General features: G+C 36.7%; 1 protein-coding gene across 2 annotated transcripts in view; it reads right to left on the bottom strand.

The window, feature by feature from the left end:
* The window catches only part of LOC139950807 (zinc finger protein castor homolog 1-like), a 91,766-nt gene that overhangs the window by 33,282 nt on the left and 35,099 nt on the right, over positions 1 to 23,385 (bottom strand). For both annotated transcript variants that reach the window (XM_071949626.1, XM_071949625.1), the window contains exon 3: positions 2,116 to 3,409. In XM_071949626.1, coding sequence (XP_071805727.1) covers positions 2,116 to 3,334 — 1,219 coding nt within the window. In that variant the 5' untranslated portion in view covers positions 3,335 to 3,409. The remainder of the gene's footprint in view (positions 1 to 2,115; positions 3,410 to 23,385) is intronic.

Genomic DNA, 23,385 nt, shown 5'->3' with positions numbered 1-23,385 from the left:
AGAAATTTCCATGATTATTCAGTCTTGATTTCTATGAGGGCAAAGCTTCCTTGCTCTTGAAGCGTAAACCAACTCCATGTTTTCACAATCTAAGGACCGACAAGGGCTACGTTTACACGCCCAGGGCAATCTGTTTAGGCTAGGGTACCGGCCTAGTTGTCAGCCGGTCGGGCACGAGTTACATACTCGGAATGACTAAGTGTTACAACGGCAGGAACCGCGCAAAAGAGTCCAGTTTATGTCTCACGTAACCGTAGACACGACTCTGGACGCCACGTCGGAATAATTACCCATTTTCAAGCTCATTTTGAAAGTTAAACACAAAGGAAAATCACTACAGGCAATGTTTTTTGAGGCACCCGCTCTGAAACTCTAACAGGAAACTGTTTAAGTTCTTGAATTCTGTTTGACAACTCAAGATAACTTCAGATGAAGGACACTAGGTCAAAAAAATTGAACGCATCTTCAGGATAAAGTACATGAACCCACGCCTTCTTCTTTTGTTCGGTTTAAAGGTACATGCATGCTACACTACATATGAGAGAATGGCAGTAGAGTCCAGTAAAAAATGTGGCAGTATCCGCTGCTACATTGTAGCACATTCATGTAGGATTCGAACTACCTCTACCTACCAGGCTAGCTCAGTGGTCTAGTGGTAAGACATCTGCTCTAGCAATGCAAAGGTCATTGGTTTGAATCCCACCGGAGTGATTTGCCTGGTGTGTTTTTTTTTTTACAGAACTCGGGAAAGTACTGAGTATACTGTGCTTTTTATACATTGGTGTAAGGGTACAAACAAATTATGTTCTTTATCCCAAATGCAAAATGAATCTATTGATCTAATAGAGCTGCTTAGATTGGACTAGTATTTTGCTCATTTAAGAAGGTCAAATTAAAGAAAGGTCTTTAAGAAGGTAAAATTAAGTTTTGTGATCCGCTCATTTTCCAATAGATAGAGTCTTTATGAAAATGAAAGAAGAAAAAAATGAAAAAAAAGTTTTCAACCTCCCGTTAATAACGGAGTAAAATACCTAATGTATCTTTCACCCACTCCAGTGCAATTTTATCATCAACCATAAACCATCTAATGGCGTCGCATTTCAGATATAAAGGTCTGCACATTTATTTTTGCTTTAAATTTAAGTTCATCCCTGAATTTGGCTGATATTCAGTGAAAACAGCATTGAATTTGACCTTTTGACTGAGGCAAAAATTCCTCTTTGGAATGTACAGATCCATTTGCTGATGATATCCAACGACGTCATGTTTCAAATTTCAATCAGAGAGAGAGTATGAAGTAAAATGGCAATTTACACCATTTTTAAACATGAGGTTTAGAGAACGTGTAATTCTTCCCTGTTCTCTGTTAGAAATTTAGTGCATCCCAAAACTGAATTTGACCTACAGTAAGAGATCCTTTTTTAAAGGGATAGTAAACAAGGTTTTTAGATTTTAGTCTTTTGAAAGAGTAAATCCTGGCACAGATTTTTGAAGGAAAAGTACACAAGATTTTTTTTTTTTTTTTTTTTTTTTTTTTGGGGGGGGGGGATATTTTTTGAAAAAGTGAATCCTGCAGATTTTCATTGAGATTAATTTAGACCACCCTTCATTATGTACTAGATCTAGATAGATAGAGAAACGGCTTATTGACAATAGCCATCTCAGCATGAAAACTGAATTGCAACTATGATACAATATTTTAAAAAGGTTAAAATGGCATCAATAAGAGAACAACAATATACAATAATTATTTGTCAGGCCTGGAGTGACACAGAGACCCTATGTCTTGGCCTTGGTGCAAAAGTATTTCATAGACTTCAGTTTATCCAATGGAAGTGAGATTTATAAGCAAAATGAAAAAAACCTTGCCCTCTCTTAGATGAAACTCCAGGCCTGGTTTATAGGATGTAGGATTATCAGATTTTCAAGTATTTGTTTTCCTTTGTCATTGTTTTAAATGTTTTGTGTGGCGCATAGAGGCTCCTGCAGTATGCGCCACAAAAAGTAGGGTAGATGGCCTTAGCTTTCGATCCAAACAGGACCTTCTTTAGAGGCAATGTATTGTGTTATATATTTGAATGGATTCAGGGGTTGGGAAGGTAAAAGTGTACTTACTGAAGCTGAAAGAGTCCAACGGCATATCTTTGGCGATATCGGGTGTTGCCTCTTCAAAGCCGTACATCCCAATTAACTCCTTCATGGTGTCGCTAGCGTACTCCTGCACCACTGATGGGTCATACGGGTTCTTCATACCCGGCTTACCAAATACCGGCATGGGTATCTTAAGCGGGGCCACCCTGACATCCGATGGGATTTGGTAATCTGCGTCTTTATCGTCCTCGTCGTCTTCACTCTCTGCCTCTTCTGCCTCAAGATGTCTTTGGATCTCGTTCCGCATTGTCGACGTAACTTCTGCGTCCTCCACGGCCGGTCCATCCTTGAGTTCACAGATTACATCGTTTGTCCCGAGTCCCTCTTCAATCGGCTGACCGGACTGGTCATCCGCCAAGCTGCGCTCGGCGTACTCCTGTATTGCTTTGAGATTGCTCAAGTTTGCGGAGTTTGCCGTGCCGTCTATCTCGTTCCCGCTGTCCTCATCTTCGTTATCGGCCTCGTGGTGCATCTCTGGAAAGTCATCCTCACTATGAGAACTGTCTTCGTACCAGAGGGGAGTCGCATCGCGCTCATGTTCTCCATTAAGACTTGATCTGTCACTGAGGGCGCTCTCGGCTGATATATTATGTACATGATTATTGCCTTGATTGTCTGCCGAGTCGCCATTCTGACGTGACAAATATATTTGCATAGACGTTGAATCGCTTGCGTTGCTTCCCTGAGATTTATCGCTGCATCCTCCGTTCCATTCCCTGCTCCTTAGGAACCCATTGTCCTCGTTAATTGCTACTAAGTCTGTGAAGCCGTTTTCATTTGGCTGGTGTGAATCCAGTGGGTCCACTACACGCCTCGGGGCAAGTTTTAGTCTGGATTTACGTTTGCTTGCACCGCTGAGGGTCTTTGGTGTTTCTGAGTGGCCGTTGAGCCCCTCTCCCATCAAGAAGCCGTCCGGATCCGAGAATCCGTTCAGATCGCTTGACTCGTCCTGACTGTGATTGGACAGATTGTCCATCTCGCTGGAGCTAAGACATGGCGACACGCCTGCCTCGGACCCATCCAGAGTCTTAATACTTGCCCTAGGATGCTGCTGAAAATGTTCTGTGGGGGCAGCGCCCTCGTGTGACACACCATTGACGGGTGTGCCATCTGTGAGCGGGCCGGTCAGGCCCTGCTTTAGCTTCGCGCAAATCGCGTCCAGTTTCAGCGTAAACTTCTTCATGATGACTGTGTATGTGGGGTGCAACTTTGACGTCCCTAGCGGGTGAAATCTTCCTCATGGTTTAATGCATAGTTCCTGTAAGAACAGACACAAAGTAAAAGAAACATCTTCAGTTAATGCAAACGACGAAGAGCTAAATCACCAACAGAAATTAAGACTTTTCCTAGTCATGAGACCGAGTACTGAAGTCCAGGAAATACATTGCAGCACAAACATGACAAACAACTTTTCAAGAAAACTTCTTTCAAAATGTTTACTTTCTTTTACTGGAAAACAAAATTGGATTTCCCCTGGTATTTTTCCACTTACACAATGCACCTGTACTTAAAGCCATTGGACCCTTACAGTTCAGAAAAAAAAAGAAAAAAGTTCACAGATTTGCAAATAACTTACAGGGTTTACAGAAGGCAATGGTGAAAGACTTCTCTTGAAATATTATTCCATGAAATGCTTTACTTTTTGAGAAAACAGCAAAACAACATAAATTCTCGTTACGGATTTATTTTAAACACATGTCATGACACGGCGAAACGCGCGGAAACAAGGGTGGGTTTTTCCGTTGTTTTCTCCCGACTCCGATGACCGATTGAGGCTTAATTTTTACAGGTTTGTTATTTGATATAGAAGTTGTGGTACACAAAGTGTGGGCCTTGGACAACACTGTTTACCGAAAGGGTCCAATGGCTTTAAATAGATATAGGCACTATTTACAGGCTTCAAGGGCACTGGCAGTTTCCTCAGTAAGTGGCACCTACATGTATTGGAGGGACATTCTAATTTCTACTGAAACATTTCAAAGGGTCATTGAAGCAATGACTAGGGGCATTGAGGCAATGACCAGGGGCACGACGGGGCAATTGCCTCCGTTGCCTCCACGAATTATTGGGCATGTGATGTACACTTTGCCTTAAGACATATTGTCAAAGCCCAGTCTCCGCACTAGATGTATCTCAACATATACATGTATGCATAAAATAACAACCTGTGAAAATTTGGTCGTCGAAGTTGCGAGAGAATAATGGAAGAAAAAAGCCCTTGTTGCACAAGTGGTGTGCTTTCAGATGCTTGATTTCAGGCCTCAAAATCTAATCCTGAGGTCTCAAAATCAAATTCAAATATTTTAGTGAGAGATTGCTTCTTTCTCAAAAACTTTGTTACTTCAGAGGGAGCTGTTTCTCACAATGTTTTATACTATCAACATCTCTCCATTACTCAATACCAAGTAAGCTTTTATGCTGATAAGAATTTTTAGTAATTATCAATAGTGTCCAGTGCCTTTAAAGGCAAAGAACATTATCGGGGGGGGGGGGGGGATGAGACAAAATGAGGGTAGAATTGGAAAGCGTAGAATTTGGATAGAATAGGGAATGGGAAACAGTGGAAGGTACATGAGACAGGCATGATGCTTATATAGTCCTTGGGGGAAAAATGGGAGCATTCTGTGAAGTAGGCTGACCTACATATGGTATGTACACATGTATGGGCTGTTATAAAAATGTTGTTTCTAGGCTATTAAATATTAATTTTGCTGATTTTTCGTATGGCAAAAATAAAAATTGGAAATCAGATCTAAGTAGGACGAATATCATGACTGATGAGACACAAAGCTATCCAGTCAAGCTGTACAGAATCGGGGTCCTGTGACTACACGCATGCACACATGAACATTAATTACAATTTTCTGATTGACAACTGGCGCTTGTCAGGTACCTGGAAGTATTACAACTGGGTGTCTCTTCACACCATTGCCATCTCTGTTTAGTGAGTGCCCTCAAGGCATGGGAAAAAGATCACTAGGTCACTGTGTCATAGCGTGGTCGTACAGGAACCTGACTATGTGTAATATGTGCATTATTAATCGGTGTGGGAATCTTTATGGTGATATTCGTGTATATTGTTTTGTGACAACAACAAATCTTTAAAATGAGGTAAATATGTAATAATAGTTTTTAATAACGATAATATTTTTTTACCCTGACACAGATGGTGGAAGGGTAAAAAAAAAGTTCTAAATATAAATATGCAACAAACGGAAACAACAAAATCTGGCAATTCTAATTTGAAAGATATGAATGGGGTGGTAAAACAAATCGTAAAAGTGCAGCCATCCTAACAATTGTTTGGGAAAATTGTATTATAATCTGTGTACGAATTGGTGACTACAGCTATGGGCTACGGCTCGATTTTTCGCATCATCTTGCGCTGAAATATGGTACGCCCTAAGAAAGATTCGTATTTTTTTATACTATTTTTTACTTATATTTCTTATGTCCAACCTGCCTATATGAAGCTTTTTAAAACACACAAAAATAGGACTCAAAACAAATTTTGTTTAAAAAAAAAAAAAAAATTTCCCTGTCCAAGGTAAACTTTCACTTCAAGCAAATGAAAATGTCTTTTCCGGATAACTTCAAGTCATTGTTTTCAAGTACTGTACTGTTCATGATTTTGTCTTAAAGACAATTGCACAAAGAACCGCCTTTGGAAAAACAAAATTTAGTTTGGTTTGCTTTAAATGAGTTGAGATGGTTCTGGGGGAAAACAACTGTGGTGCAATAAAAACTGTAGTGCAATTTCTCAACGTTTTGATCAGTAAGCTCCAATCGTCTTGTCAAAAAAACTACCGCATCTCACTGAGAGGTCTTTTCCACGGTGTACACACAAATAAAATATTAATAAACCCAACTAGAAAAGCCTTATTGATTAAGTTCATTTGAATAAACACATACTATGCATTCAGTTATGTACTGTGATGAGACACAAGAATGGTCATTATGATAATTTGATTCCAAGGCTAGTAGGCACACACCCTGTTGGGCTTAATATTATATTTTTTACTTTATTTGGCAATTAAAATCAAGCAGATGCACAGGGGAAATACATAAAATTTACACTGATTAAAAGCCAAGATATCCCCCAAAAGCTGATTTAAAAAAAAAGAAGGCTTATTTCCATTGGGGTCCTTAAAAAGCACAAGACATATAAGTATATACCACAGAAAAAAATTCCACAGGAAATAGTATGGAAATATTTACTGCTATGAGTGGCACAGTTAAAATTATAGGCCCAAGGTGATGTCAAAACCATGACTATATGCCCGAAGACTATTTTTACCATTTTTTTTTCGTACAATCTGTTTGAAGAGATAAAAACCAATGTTGATAATTTGATGACATAATAACTCTGTGTTTTTCTCGATGTATTTTTGCTTATTTTGTAACTGGTGAGTACACATTTGCAACAACCCGGACAAAAGATGAGATTGTTTGTGTTAGGGTTGGCTTGGACAAATATGGTGAAGTCACTTTGCACATCCTGGGAAATTGTTCAATCTTAAATCTTGAGAGAAAAAAAATTCAAACAGTGCAAATTGTTGATTCAGCTTATTGAATATTGGATAACCAAACTTTATATAAATAGACAACGGAGATCATTTATTTCATGTTGTTTTTGTGGGGGTTGGGTTTTGTCATTCTTGAATTCCCCCAAAGTAAAATTTAAACGTGATTTTAGAAGGTTGGTTGGAAGTATAGGAATATATTTTGGCCCTTCGAAAAAAGTAGTAAACTTTTAATCATGTACAAGCTGTGTAGGTTTTAAGGGATATTCAATCACATTCTTCAAGTTTTTTAGGGGGTTTTTGCGGTTTTAAAATCAGTAGTAGGAAGAGCAACCAAAATCAGCTGGTTTTTTTTATTTATTTTTTTATAGCTTTTTAGATGACAAATTTTTTTAATTTCAGAGGGGAAACTTTCCACAAAAACCAGGGGTTTCAGTATGAATTTCATAAATTACTCTCTTTTTGTTATCCTTATCAATCTGTTTAATACCTTTAACGTACTTCCCATAACTATAACTGACATAATTGAACAGTGCAAGAGCATAATCACAACACACAAAAAGCTGCACATATCCCATTTGATTCCTCAGCGAACCGAAAACCCCCAGTCAAACTGTCTGTCAAGTGATGAGCACTTTAAGAAAATCAACCAAGCTCCCCCGTGAAGATTTGAACTCGAAATAAGACAAAATACAACACTTAAGACTTATCCGGGTACATACGAACAACTGCTTGTTAGCATCAAGTGACTGCACAGCGGTGCGGTGATATTACATTACAGATAGGCTGCTTGCTCAAATCAGAGAAAATGTTGTAATTACTAAATAACGGCTGCTGGGTCAGGGAAGGTTTTTTTTCTTTATACACTCTCTCTCTCTCTCTCTTGTTTATATTAACTGTTTCCAGAGCGGTGACAACGAGTTGGAACAAATGGGATGGGTTGGGTTTATGATGGTTAGTAACATCTTGACAATCTACGCTATCGATGGAAAGTAACGGTTGTGTTTCGGACAAACCAAAATGTCAAAATCTATATATTCAAAAATGATGTCAGCTGATAAAGAAGGGAGTGTTTTGTCTTTGATTGATTTGAGTTCGGGTGTTAAAACATGTTTAATAAAGGACCACTGACAATTATAATTGATTGTAATTAAACACATTTGTATCAAATTATTTGTCCGAAGTCTTTTTCGACCCAACAATCCCAAATTTAAAAATCTGTTTTTCTGTACATATATTTTATGTTCATTTGATATGTAATTTTCTTTACCAAGTCGAAAATTGTTATTAATAATTTTTATTTTCAGGATGGACCAATAAAAACATTAATAGTAATGCGGAAAAACTGAAAGGGCCTAAATTATTATCAAATAAAAAAAAATCAAACACAATTTGGACACACTGTGAATTTAACAGTTGCACGTTTCAATGGGGAAAAAAATTAACTACTATTAATTAGTTACAGGTTAATTAGGAAAATATTGCTCAGCTGCCGTCAGCAAAAATGCTAATGACCTCTCTAATGTGTGCAAAAATTGATGACGTTACGTACATTGCGACTACGAGTCATTAAACATTTGATTACTAGTTCGGCCCTAAATTTCCCATAAGAAAACATTTAAAACCTTTGCTATAAAAGATTTCTTTTTCGGGGGGGTGACAACACTTAATTTATCATCAATTTGAGTATTATTTAAAGCCATTATACACTTTCGGAACAGGGAAAAAAAACAAATCACAGATTTACAAATGCATTACAGGGTTTACAGAAGATAATGATAAAAGACTTCTCTTGAAATATTATTCCATGAAATGCTTTACTTTTTGACAAAACATTAAAACAATTATCAATTCTCGACAACGAGAATTACAGATTATAGTAAACACATGTCATGACACGGCGAAACGTGCGGAAACAAGGGTGGGTTTTCCCGTTATTTTCTCCCGACTCCGATGACTGATTGAGCCTAAATTTTCACAGGTTTGTAATTTTATATATAAGTTGTGATACAAAAAGTGTGGGCCTTTGGACAATACTGTTTACCGAAAGTGTCCAATGGCTTTAACAACATTGTTTTGTTCGTAATTTTTTCGTTGTGCGGGCTGCGTGTTGTCAAAACACGGCTTTGACATTACAGATGAAATTGAAGGTCTTTTAACAAAAATATAGTCCTTGGCACTGGTCCCAGGATAATATCTATTTAGCAATATTTGACAATACTTTTGTTGTTTTATAATCATCAAAAGAGGGGATTAGTTTCAATCTAAAAAGCTCAAAGACTATAAATTCATACCGGTACCAATCCTCCAGAGGTACTTTTTATAATATGAAACACAATCAAAGTGACTGGTCCCCAGCTAATATCTACTTAGCAATAATTAAGAGAGCTTTGTTTGGTAATCATCATGGGGAAGGGTGGTGATTTCCTCTAGGGGCCGTTTATATCCAAAACATGATCAAAGTCAAGGAAATAGTATTTGCCAGCCAATGCCATACAAATCACTATTAATTATTTTGATTGATATGAATGCTACAAAATCCTTAACAAAACATCACTATTTACTTGTTTTTTGGTTTTTGTTTTTCGTTAAATACTTATCACCCAGTTTGATGACATTTTCCAAGGTTGGTTGAGGTGTGCTTTTGGAAGGGAAGGGAAAACTGGAGAATGGTAATGAATTAACTTTTCCTAATTATATTGACATACTTTTCCTTTATAAAAACCTGAAGTTTTTGAGTTTTTTTTTTTTTTTTCTCCTTTTTTTCTTTAGTTTTTCAAGATATTGAAGGCCATTTTAAGATATTGAGGGACATTTCTTGAACTACATTGTGAATCCCAGATCACAAATTTAGTCTATCTCTTTTAAAAGCAAATGATGTGACGCACATTTCTCAGCTCTGGCTGTCACACTACTGCGTATTTATATCTCATACTGAGCTTACTATTGGGTATAAACATTTGGCACACATCTGAAATATTCCCAGCTGGGCCCAATTTCATCAACAACACAAAATAACTAGCTTTAGCATGATACACGTACAACTCTTCTTAAAATGTTACCAGCCAAATTACTTTTTTATTTGTTTTTGTTTTTATTTGCACTGTTTGGTTATGAAATTATGACATCAAATTCATTTGAGCGCTCAAGATTTCAGATAAAGCTTTTAAAGGCAGTGGACACTATTGGTAGTTGTCAAAGACCAGTCTTCTCACTTGGTGTATCTCATCATATACATAAAATAACAAACCTGTGGAAATTTGAGCTCAATCGGTCGTCGTAATTGCGAGATAATAATAAAAGAAAAAAAACACCCTTGTCACACGAAGTTGTGTGCTTTCAGATGCTTAATTTCGAGATCTCAAATTCTAAATCTGAGGTCTCGAAATCAAGTTCGTGGAAATTTACTTCTTTCTTACTACATTACCTCAGAGGCAGCCGTTTCTCACAATGTTTTTTACTATCAACCTCTCGCCATTATTTGTCACCAAGAAAGGTTTCATGCTAATAATTATTTGGAGTAATTACCAATAGTGTCCAGTGTCTTTAAAAGACCAAACATAAACATCAAGTAAAAGCATTCTAAGTTCTAAGGACATCAATCCAATTCACCATGCTTGGGCCAAACTTGCAAAATGTGGGTCCAGAATGCTCCTCAGTTTTGCCAAGTCCTTGCAGGAACCCTGCTTCATGTACATTTACCAAAATGATCAACTTCAACTTACTTCAGTAAAAGTCATCACTAATTGTCTGACTGAGTGATGCTTTAATCATTGTAACAAACATTACGTGACACTACACTCTCATTCAACGTACAGACCAACATTTCATCAAAATGCCTTAACATCAGCAATCACAAAGAGCATTCCTGCTCGGAAATTGTAGTAATCACCAAACCACAAATATCTTGTTAACTAGATAATGTGAGAAAACAAGAAAGTGTACAACAGTACACATACAAGACTCACCGATGCACTGAACATGTACGTATGCATGACCCCTGCCTGTCCGTCTGATCAGTACCCATAGACATTGACAGCCCAATAACTACACCACATGGATAACTTTGGCTGATGTCAACTTTAACAGTGCGGCCTCCGTGACAAAAATAGCACGGCACATGCAAAACTGTATCCCAGAATCGCCTCTTCAATTACTCAGTGACATCATTACCCTGATGAATAATTCATGAGGTATTGACATACTGATGGCGCTCTATATCTAGGTTGGCATGTCTGTGGTGGTACTGAGCGTGACTCCAACACCCGGCCCATTGCTCATCATCAGTGCAGGGGCCCTCCTCATGAATTATGCATGACTATTTTAATTAGGATACAAAAAAAAAACTGGTTATCTACTGTGCGGAACAAACTCATGGATTAATCATGAGGAATTCCTCACATCTTAACAAACAAATATATCAGCATCCACATAGCCCTTCATGAATTATGCATCAGGATTGTGATTACAATGCATCAAATGCAAATGACCGCATCACTACCTCTAACAGGGCCCCCCTCATGAATCATGCATGGGGCGTTTAATTACCATGCAAATTAATGTCCAATATCAGCGAGTCTGAGATCAATGTGTTATTGCTTGATAGAATTCCATGGAATTCTGATATGCATGCCAACGGACATTCTGCACATTTTTCTGGGACAGTTTCAAGGTGAATTATGCAGAAATTGGAATTATAGCTCACGGATCTGATAAGTGACCTTTACGGGGTCCAGCCGGAGTGACTTTGGATTATCCAATAACTGCAGGGTCTTTGTGAGATTTTTTTTTATCCCATTTTTCAATTTGTGAATATTATAACTCTTCCATCTTGTCATTAGAATGACGTAAAATATGAGCTTAACGTATGAGCTTATCATATTGAATCTGAAATGTCTGTATTAATACAATCACATGAATACATTTTGGGTCAGGAAATTGAGTGGATCTATTATCAACATGAATCCAGAATTATTTTTGCGAATAAATGTCTTGTTTTTACAGGTTGAGAAAGCGGGATGTAGAGAGACAATATGATGTGTTTCGACAATATCTCTCATACTTTGATAGTATTTCATCGTTCCTCCAGTAAATTTGAAAAAAAAAGCAAGAGTCACCGGATAAACAAAAGGTCAGAAACTAGCATCCACATTTAAGGGGATAGGTTGAAATGATGGCATTTCCAGTTTCTACCTTTTGGTAACCGCTGGATTTTAAAGGCAGTGGACACTATTGGTAATTACTCAAAATAATTATTAATACAAAACCTTACTTGGTAATTAGTAATGGGGAGAGGTTAATAGTATAAAACACTGTGAAAAACGGCTCCCTCTGAAGTGGAGTAGTTTTCAAGAAAGAAGTAATTTTCCCCGAATTTGATTTCAAGACCTCAGATTTAGAATTTGAGGTCTCGAAATCAAGCATCTGAAAGCACACTTAACTTCGTGTGACAAGTGTGTTTTTTTCTTTCATAAGTAACTCGCAACTTGTATGACCGATTGAGCTCAAATTTTCACAGGTTTGTTTTTTGTGCATATGTTGAGATACAGCAAGTGAGAAGACTGGTGTTTGACAATTACCAATAGTGTCCAGTGTCTTTAAAACATTGCAAGTGTGCTAGAGTAGTAGATCAAAGAACAAGACTTCTTTATATCTTTATGTATCCAAAATCCAGATCTTTTTTTTACAAGTACATTATGAATTCCAGTCAACGTTTCAGAATTTCTAGGCAATGTTAAACCTATGTCTTAACATTTCTCACTATTGTCACTGGTACATTAATTGCCAGCCAATCATGCCAATATCACATTTACTGAATTACCCTGCAGAACAATGTCTTAATGAATTTTCAGTCAATGTTACATTCACATCAATTTCTAGGTAATACAACATCTATCCATTTTCCAGCATCTTGTTCTTTGATTGTTTTTTTTTTTATACATTTTTTTAAGACACTTCTCTGAACTTCCAGTGAATTTTTACCACATTTTAAGCAGATAGTTTTCAGTGACATTTTTGTACTCTACCCTATTTGCAGGCCTCCAAATTTTGCAATTGAACATTAAAACAGGGAAGTTTTATCAGCCAAGAATACATACATGCACAGATCTGAACTTTACTACTGCTGTGGAATTTGTCCAACTGAGTATTTCATTATTACCAGGGGGAAAATGCCAATCCACTTTTGGGTATTACACAAGTTTAGTACGAGCATAATAGTGTCCATACTTTAAAGGCACTGGACACTATTGGTAATTACTCAAAACAATTGTTAGCAAAAAAACTTACTTGGTAACGAGCAATGGATAGCTGTTGGATGCAAAACAATGTGAGAACTGACCCCCTCAAGAAGTAATTTCTCACTAAAATATTTAAATTAAATTCGAGACCTCAGCTGGGAGCGCTCGAATTCAAGGCATCTGAAAGCACACAACTTGTGCGACGAGGGTGTTTTTTCTTCTTTTATTATCTCGCAACTTCGATGACCAATTGAGTCCAAATTTTCACAGGTTTGTTATTTTATGCTTGATTGAGATACACCAAGCATGTCTACCTCCATGCACCAAGTGAGAATACTGATCTTTGACAATTACCAAAGGTGTCCAGTACCTTTAATAGACATGGTTGTGGTTTAAAAAATATCATCAAAAAAGAATGACTATGTGAGGGTGTTTTAATCTGTTAAAGGTTAATACTTGAGATTAATATTTTTACTAGATGGAGCTTACCTTTTCCTTTGGAAAAAAAATTGTGCATTGAAATACTGTCTTTTGGGATGGATCAAAGAAAATTGGACAAGAGTTGGATGTGAACCAATTACCTCCGGTTTATAATGCCTACACTCTAACAAGAGGGCTCTATCTAGCCCTCTGTGGCGATCTTACTATTTTGTCAATATCTTTGTTCAATCTGTCATCTTAACTGTCATCTAAATTTGTTTATTAAAAATACTCTTTTTGCTGCAGAAATGAGAAGAATATAGTGATGTTGGTTTTTGTGTGCGTGTGTGGTTCAGGGTTTTTTTTTCACTTGCTGGAGAAACGAAGGAGGTGGAATGGTTTAATTTTAAATCAAAAGTATCGATTTTCAAATTTTTCTTGAAAACTGGACAGTTTGAAAGAATTATACCATTTTCCCCAAAAAACACCGAGTACAATCCCTTTAAAACAAAGATCACAAATTTGTACGAACTTAATATGTTTGACATTTTCAGCCAAAAGGAAGTCACAATTTCACGAGGAAATTATGAAAATCTAGATTTCAGAGTAAATCCAATGCTTGAGGGCAACTCTAACAAAGCGCCGTCTGTAACATGGACACGAGGACATGTGTGGGGAAAACCTACATCAATCCCCAAAGTCTGGGTCCTTTTTAATAAAGCCTTTATAAAAGCAGAAGTTTTTTGCTTTCAGATCGACCCTTGGCACAGTTTCTAGGTCATAAATGCTGCTAACAGTAAGCAAAGCACGAGGCACCCTAACTTAAAGGAACGTTACAGAACTGGTAAGAAACAAAAATCGTGAAGATCACAGATTTACATACAACTTACACGGTCTAATGATGATGATAGTTGAAAACATCCCTTGAAATATTTCTGTCTGAAATGTCATATTGGATGGGAAATAAATAATCTAACTTCACGTTTCGAGTTTATCGCTCGGTGAGCGTTTTATTCAATTTTATTTTGGCATCGATGCAATGCAAAATTTGTAATCGGTTTTTCACTATTCTCTCGTGACCCAGATGGCCGATCGATCTCAAACTTCTACAGGTTTGTCAGTTTATGTATATGGTGGATCACATAAAGTGCTTACACTGCCAGCAACTGTTTCTGTAATGTTCCTTTAAGCAATCCAGTTTGATAACTTCAATATTATTGCTAACTGCATGAGACGAGCTATAGAGGGCGCTAGCTATGCTTTTTTTTTAAATGCACAAAATGCTCTTTCTTGTTAGCTGGGTTAACACAAGAGGCCGACTTAAAAAAGTCTGAATTCAGATTTAAGTATGAAATCTCAAGTAGAGAGACCCCGAAAACATGGGTCAAAAAGTTGGTATTCCCCTGTCATGTAAACCTGGAGGTCACAGGTTCAAATCCTGTTCTAGTCAATTTAACAGTCAGCGACCTACACATCATTCTCCAGCTAATACTGCTAGTAGTGGTCCTTTTTCTATGGTACCATACATGGGTAAACTAATTGCTTCAGGATTTTGGCTGCATAGTATGCCAACAAGATATATAATATTGAAAGTCATTCCAAAGACACATCGGTGTAATTGTTGTCATTTTACGCTAAACTTACAATTTTATTAAGAATGTCAATTTGTTTAACCCTACAATATCCTGCTCCATAGGTTTCTTTAATTTTTTTAAATTGTGTCTAATTTTTTTATGGTAAGCGCATAGGTTTCTTTAATTTTTTTAAATTGTGTCTAATTTTTTTATGGTAAGCGCATTTGTGTGTGTCCCCCACCCTATCCCCCTATGAAAAATTGAACAAAAAGCTCCATGTTAGAGTATCGTAATGCATTGACGCAAATGTAGTCCTCTATATTGTAATAACAATCAAGGTTTAATTATAAATGTGAAGTCAACCGTAAAAATATTATTCTGTTCTCTAATTAATGAGAAACAATCAACTGAAGAAATAATAACTGAAGCTGAAGTGAAACAAGTATGCCGTGTTTATACTCTTTCCGATGTTGTGTAATTGTATTTATACAACTGAAATTACCAAGATAATGAATTCCACAATGAAGAAGAATTTGATGAATTTTAAGCAGAAAATGGCCTCGAGTTTCCAGAGTGTCCCCCCTAGCAGGAAATGGACTTATCCAACCCAGAAAAAAATGCATAGTCCAAATTTGTATTTAGAAAAATGTCTGAGTGCAGCGATGCTTGGCAATGTTTATATTAGTACATGTACTAAGAATTTACCGCGTTAAGATCCCGCGGATGTAATCCACGATATCAGTGTGTAGGGACGAGATGACCCATGCCTTTAAAAATGCCAAATGGATAAACAATTTAGGGATTATTATTATCCGGATAGTTTTTAATGGAAAACGCCGGTTTGGAGGGGATGGCCTGTAAAAACATAATTTTTTTGTTTTTTATTGTTGCAAGTGGTTAGCTTCTGCAATCAGGGGGGATTATTCCGAGAATGATTTATCTCCGTAATTATTTATATGCGGGGTGAATCATTTATGTTGGGTAAGAGGTTGGATAGCTTGCAAGCTTTTTGAATAATTAAAAAGTGTGAATTAAAGGGTTTGCACAACATTGGTAAAATTGAAAATAGAAAGTTTTTTTTTAACATTTGGTATAAAAATGGTCATGATGGAAACTTTCCTTGAAAAATTTACGCTTGAAATGAGTGAAGCCATTAGGTATGATCAGATGAGTCCAAAAGTGAAAATTTTACTTCAAGTTAACTTTCAGATGAGATTTAAATGAGTTGAAACTGCTTGTGAAAGGATAGTCTTGGCCCAAGCCATTACTGATTGCTAGTGGATAAATTTTAATGCCTGTCAAGTTGGTAAAAACATCATGCCATACTTGCAAGAGGGCGCACTCATACGACTCACTGTGAGCGTGTTACACTGTTACACTATCTACTAATGATCCCCGACGTCTTGAGTTAAAGACTAGCAAAAGGGCTCCCTTCTTCTGGTCAACTAGTAAATGCAAATGACGTCTCACGCATTTTGTTCTGAAACCTTAAAGCTCACAATCACGGATACTGAGCATTATTCATATATTAGTTTATCATTGAAAGTAATTTTTTCAAACAGCAATAGAACTTTCAACCAAAACAAGAAATAATATCTTGTTTACATGACACTTGACCACAAATGTTCAACTTCAAAAGTGATTTTTATTGATATAAGAATCATAAATATTAATACAGGATAGGCTAGCATGCTCAATCAATCTTCACATGTGTGTTAGTTTCACTTTAGACAAAAATCCTGAAAATTACCAAGAAATGTCGCTCTTACAACTAAAAGTGTTTATAAAAAAAAAACATAACATTCTTCAATCATTTCTCACTTGTCCTTTCCTATTAATGCGAACCATAGCATAAAACAAAGAACAAGTAACCCCGGGGGGGAATTCACTTTACCTCTTTCCTGGATTTTCCTTAAAAAGGGGGTTTCCCACACAGAAAAATATTGTTTTAAAACTACTTCAATACCTGCATTTTCTCTGGTAGAATGTGCAAATAGAAAAGGAAAGTTTGAAGAATTTCTAATAAATGCAGTCTTTCATTTGTGACAGAAAGACGTGAAGGAAAACATTAAGTGAGGAAATTCCGCAACTATGCTCTCAAATTCACTTCCATCAACGAAAACAAAACAGAAACTGTTGTTGGTGTAATTTTTGCCTAAATGTTTACTTTCGTTTGTTCGAATTTCAAGCCAAAAGACACTTTGGTGATAGAATCTTAGACTACTCTCGAAATCATGCAGATTTTAGTCACGTCATCCAAAAAATGCCAAAAATGTTTTGATCAGACATTCAATTTCTCAAGAAAGAAAAAAGAAGATCAACTGTGTAAAGAAACTTTCAGTTCCTTTTTTTACCTAAACAGCTGGAAATCAGCTAACATGCCTGATTTCTGTTAAATTTCTTTCTTTCTTTTTACTTGGCGTTCTTTTCCCTAAATTATGGGGATTTATTTGGGAGATGAAGGGAAAGAAATTTATGTTTTGTTGGGACTGGGGAGTAGACTAACATGGGAGTGGATAATCAAGAGAGATTCGCAGTCCTACAAAATATTACCATGTTTCCAAGGTGCTAGTTTTCGTTTGTAATTGTCAGTCCCACCCTTAAAGCGACCCCCCCCCCCCTTTTTTTTTTTTAAATTGAGGGATTGGTGGTTTTTAACTGTTGGCCGGTTTTAAGGGGTTTTGTGGGGTGTCGTGGCCAAGCGGTTAAGAGCACCGAATTCAAGCTCTGCTGATTCTGTTCAGCAGTGTGTGGGTTCGAATCCCGGTCTTGACACTTGTGTCCCTGAGCAAGACACTTAACTATTATTGCTTCTCTCCACCCAGGGGTAAATGGGTACCTGTGAGGGCAGAGATGGTTCTTGTGATGGATTTAGCCGAGTAGCGCATTTGTTGCACGAGGCTGTATACTCCCCAGGGAGCTGAGATGGTTTAAGGAGTGAATTAAGGCCCAGTGACCAGGGGTAATAATTTGAAGCGCTTTGAGACATCCATTCGGGAGTGAAAAAGCGCTATATAAACTCAAATATTATTAAGGGCCATTCTTTGTAGCAGGACGGCTTTGTAGAGGTGCTCAGGTCACCTGTTCCTCCTCGTCACTCACTGGCTTGGTATTTTTAGCTATTTTGCTTCTTTATATATCAATTTTTACATTACTATTTTTATGCCAGTGTCTAAAGTCTGATAAAACTAAACTTTCAAAAACCTCTCTGGATTGCACTCCCACCTTAATAAGTTTCCAATGCTGGATGCTAACGAGTTAGATGCAGAAGTAAAAACTCAAATCAGTACTTGTATTTGATAGACTAAGAAATGAAAGGGAACAATATTGTGCCTCTTTTTTAGTGGTGGTTTGTACCATGTACGTATGATTTGTTTACTTGCAAACTTTAGATTACTGGAAAAAGCAAGTTGAACTAGAAAGGTTTTATCAATCTTATCTCTAATATCTCAAACATTTCAAAACAGTTTAAAAAATTGTGGCAAAATAAATCATTGTAAACATTCTTGTACTTGAAGGAATAAGGTGTAGCAGTGATACATTCCATTCCATTCCATTTCATGTTTTATTTCATGTTTTATTTCGTGCGTCTCCCGTGACAGTGACAATATTACTGTTTCCTGTACAGGGTCAAATTTCTGAGATTACCCATTGTTTTCAGGATCCTTGGAAGGAAAGCGTAAACATACCGTGCTAGAAGGTCAGTAGGGAAACTGTCTGGAAATTCCCGAAAAGACTTGAAATTTAACAGGAATTTGGCGTTAATGTTCGCTGAGCTCGGCAACTTTTGACTATCTGTCCCAAGTGACGGTTGGGTCTTGAAAGAGCCAGTTGATTCAATGGGTCGATCCATTGTTTTCTGGGGAATGTCGATCCAAGTTTCTCAACTCGATGATTCCATTTTAAATTCTTAAATTTTGTTAAGGTGTAACATTTCATACACAGTTTCCTTTTGACATTTAAAGAAAAATTAGGAAAACATAAATGCACAAAATAGCACCAAAAGATGAATTCATAAAGTCAGTAAGCAGGCATTTTCTCTTGAAAAAGCACCATAACCACAACCTCCATTTCACAATCAGTGTATACTGTAAACAAAATGAAAAAACACAGCGACTTGCTGGCAGTTCTTATCAGGATATCAGTGATGCAACAATTCAAATTCATTATCACCATGCCATCATGCTAGCATATCGAGCTAATATGTGAGAATTGTGCACCAATGGGCAGAAATTACGGCCAATACACAAAATTACTTTTTAATTTCATACTTAAGATGAATTCACACAAATCATTACAATAAAATCATTTAGAATGCCACCCCAGACTGCACAGTAGGCCTCAGCAGAACATTTAAACATTCGTTTACAATTTCTTTTTACTAAAACCAAAAAGAAAAGAAAACCCCACAAAAATGCCAATTAAAAAAAAACACTTTTCTTTTCTGCAACAGCAAATTTCAAGGAAATCTGCAGGGCATCATAGGACTTTCATCTCAGAGCTTTCACTCAACAAAAAATACTTTCACAAGACTTACTGAACTTTCGCCAGGAGATTTAAACTCGGAATCCTACCTAACAAATTAGCAATTCTAAAGAGTAAATGTTTGTTTGAACTTGTTTGCTTAAGAAGATTACAGGCCCAACGTTAATAAAACAACTACTTAAAGAAACCCAGTGAATATTTTAAGCCCCCCATCAATACAAATTGCAAGGTTATAGGGGTAAACTGCTTTATAATGTCCCAGTAAATTAGAGAGTCGACGGAAAGAAAATTCAGGACAGATTCAAAACAAAAACCAAATCCAACATATCGGAAAAACTCCCAGACGGACAGGGGAAATCTAAAACCTTATTGGGATTTGTTGATTATACAGCGTCAGAATCAAAGAAAAAACCACGCAAAGTCCTTTTGATGGCCTCTCTCTCAAGAAAATTCCCGGTCAACAATTTGAGACTGTTTTCAGGATTCCTTGCTCATTTGCTCGGAGCTTTAATTGCCCAACTATGGAAGCCGTGCCGTGAATGCCCTTTTTGAAATTCCAAGGCGGGTAGAAATCATGGCATTTTTGACGAGCCCAGCTGGTTGGTTTCTTTTCTTCCAGGACTTGATACTTGAGAAGCACACGTATTTCAGTAATTGACAGCAACATGCAATTTGTTGCTCTTTTTTTATTTTTAACACAGGTGTAAGGAATTTTGTTTAGCAAACTGGTAACAAAACCCTCCATTGTTTGAGTATGGCAAGAACAAAACAACATCGAAAAGGAAAGAAAAGTCAGTTCCTGAGATTATTTCCTTTCGGTGGCTGATCTGAATGTGAAGCTCACCAAACTTTTGTATTAAAAAAAAAAAAATGCATTACAAAAAGGTCAATATAATTTCTTAAAGAATTCAGTTGTATGTAAATCATGTATAAAGCTCTTGCCCAGAACAAGAAGACACATTTTGGGGATAACACTGAGTTGCAATGAATGATCCAAAGCTTCCAGCATTTGCATCTTGCAATCCGGGAGTTTTGTACAACAATTAAGTCAAAATAAGTTTTAGTACAACAATCAGGGAGATTTTTAGAGTTGCATTCAACATAACAAGGACAAAGTTTCCACCAAATCAGAGAGATTGTCCAATTTAATCATCAGAGCATGGACAGACTGGTTTATTTTCAGGGAACTTTCTGCAAAATCAGGAAAAGTTCGCAGCTCTGCTGATATAAAAAGTAGTTCAATATATTGTTTATATAATCAGACTTTTGCAAACTTTAAAGTTTAAGATAACATTCATGTCGGCAATGGTAATTTGAATGATTCACCGTGATAGTACAAGTTTCTGTTTTGCTTCTTTATTCTTTTTGACTTTTTTTTATTATCACATGCCACACCACCAAACCTAAATGTTTTTAAAAAAATACGCTTAATAAAAACAAAAAGTATTTTCCCAAAGACATTTCAAAACATGTTGAAACAGCTGCAACTGTAATCAGATGACTCAAACGTAGAAATCAAATCATTTAAACTATTGATAATTATGAATCCAGTTCAAAATCGAGTGAACTCTGTACTTCTGATGTAAAACGTGACTTCTCACTTCTGATAACTTCTGACGATTTCAACCCATCCTGAAACTGCATTCCAATTTTGAGTTCGCGAAAAAAATGAAAACCAAAAACCCTCTTGCGGATAATTGTGTCAAATAAGGTTTAACAACAGTTGGGTTTCCTCTCATATCACAACCAGCTGATTGGGTTGACATTGTTAATAAAGCTTTAAATCATTTACATATGGTTTTATTGAACTGTTTCACCAGAGTCTGTTAAGTAGGTCTGAAGAAGAAGAAAAAATGGCCGGTAGGAGAGGAGTCAAGATCTGGTGATGAACTCAAAAGTTTTACATTGTAATCACATCTGGTGTTTTATGAAGATTGACAGCTGCTATAAATTCTGACCTTCAACCAGCAGTTAACCAGCAGAAACAAGTTTAGCGGGTTTTTTTTCTTCTTCTATTTTTTCTTTTCTTTATCTGCAATATTTTGTAGGAAACATTGTAAGGATGTTTGCAACTCGTGCCCATATTTGGTGGCTGCTCAGGAAGGAAGTTGGGCAGAAGAATGGCCGGTTTGGAGTTTTCGTTTTGGAGGTTTTTGTAAGGGTCATTGAACGAGCTGATTACAAAAAAAGTTTAGATTCAAAATGGCTGTCCTCGCTTTACAGTTGTGGTACATGTACAAGTTGAAAACTATGAGCAACCATGCATTTTATGCTCATCTTACCAAGCCTACAGAATATAACCTGTTCTTAAACAGTCGTCGAAATTCACCAAGAACAAACTCCAAATCTATCCGTTCAGCTGTTCATTTCATTTGAGTTTTTGGTGGTACCGAGAATTGACCCAATTAACCTGGGCAAAATTTCTTAGAGATGCCGCTTTTCAGATTAAAACTGTTAAGTAATTTCTGGTCATAAATACCAATCTTACACCAAGCCTCAACAGACAATTGCTTTAAAAAAAACCACTGATTTAACTAAAAGAGTTCATCATGCTCAACCTCGAGGAACATTACAGAATTGGTAAGAAAAAAAAACTTGTCTAAGGTCACAGATCTAAAAAATTATACGATCTTATGATGATGGTAGAGAACATCCCTTGCAATAACTCTGTCCGAAGTGTCATATTTGATGAGAAAAAAATCAAACTAATTTCCCATTTGGAGTTTATCACTCAGTGGGCATACTATTATTCATTAATTTCATGCAAATTATTGGTTTTTCACCGTTTTCCTGTGACGCAGATGCTGATCGATCTCAAACTTCTACAGGTTGGTCAGTTTATGTATGGTGGATTACATAAAGTGATGTTTTGTAAGCAAAAACTAATTCTTCCTTTAACAGTCCAACCTTGTGAAATCCTGGACATGAACTACGTGTTCCCTTCGCTTCTATTTCAGATGACATACATCATGTCATTTGTAATCACTTCCTGGAATGTTTCATACAATTACTGCGCCAGTCATCCCAGAAACTTCTATGAGTGTTCCTTTGCTTCTTGTGGATTGTTTTCACAGCATGATAAAATCAAGAGAATTCTTACTCCAAATCTGTAATCTGAAATTATTTACAGTACTCTGTTTTGGTGTGGTTTTTTGTTTGTTTGCTTTAATTTTTGCTTTTTTTTTAGCATCGAAACTTGAAAGAGTTTTTTTTTTTTTTTTTTTTTTTTTTTTTACAGATAATTACAAATTGATCCTCCAAAAAGGGTTTTCTTCTTCACCGAACGACAATTTATTCCCATCTAATAATGAATTCATTGTTTACCACGTCCTCAACCTGGAGAGGAAATTAGGTCACTGTTTCTACAAGTACACTGTAATTAAATCTGGTCGTGCCGAAGGTTTAATTAAAAAGCGGAGAAAAAAAAACGAAGAAAATGTCTCATCACACATTATTTGCATGTACATCTATATAAAAAAAAAAACAGTACCCACTGTTCTTTACGCTGTAAATGAGGTGCAACTGTAATTAGTGTTTTAAGATAACTCCATGTAATTGATGTTTGTAAGGGCTGTATAAACACTTTCCCTGCTTGGTGATTATCTTCACGCGGTAATGACTACGCTTTTAGAAGGTTTCTCCTTCTTCTTAACGAGCCAGTTCGGCCATTATCCCAATCTGAAATTGAAATTAGTCGCGAACATCTCAAATAGCTCTCAGATATTCTAGGAATTTGGACTCTCTCTCTCTCTCTCTCGACTGTAAAGTGCCAAATCTACCAGCCAGAAAAAATCTTTGACCTTTTTAATAATATCAGGGAGAATAGGCTCCGGTCTTATTTGATGATAAAAAAATGTTGACCTTAATCGTTTGTAAATTTGTCAATTTGACACCAGTATTTGCTCGCATTGGGCGTAACTCCAAGTGAAGTCACGTCTTGCAGAAAGTTCACAATGCATAACAGACGGCCATTGCACCATTACAGATGTAGTA

This window comes from Asterias amurensis, chromosome 18 (genome assembly GCF_032118995.1).
Source record: "Asterias amurensis chromosome 18, ASM3211899v1".
Taxonomy (NCBI): Eukaryota; Metazoa; Echinodermata; class Asteroidea; order Forcipulatida; family Asteriidae; genus Asterias; species Asterias amurensis.
This window is presented reverse-complemented; position numbering and strand designations above follow the sequence as displayed.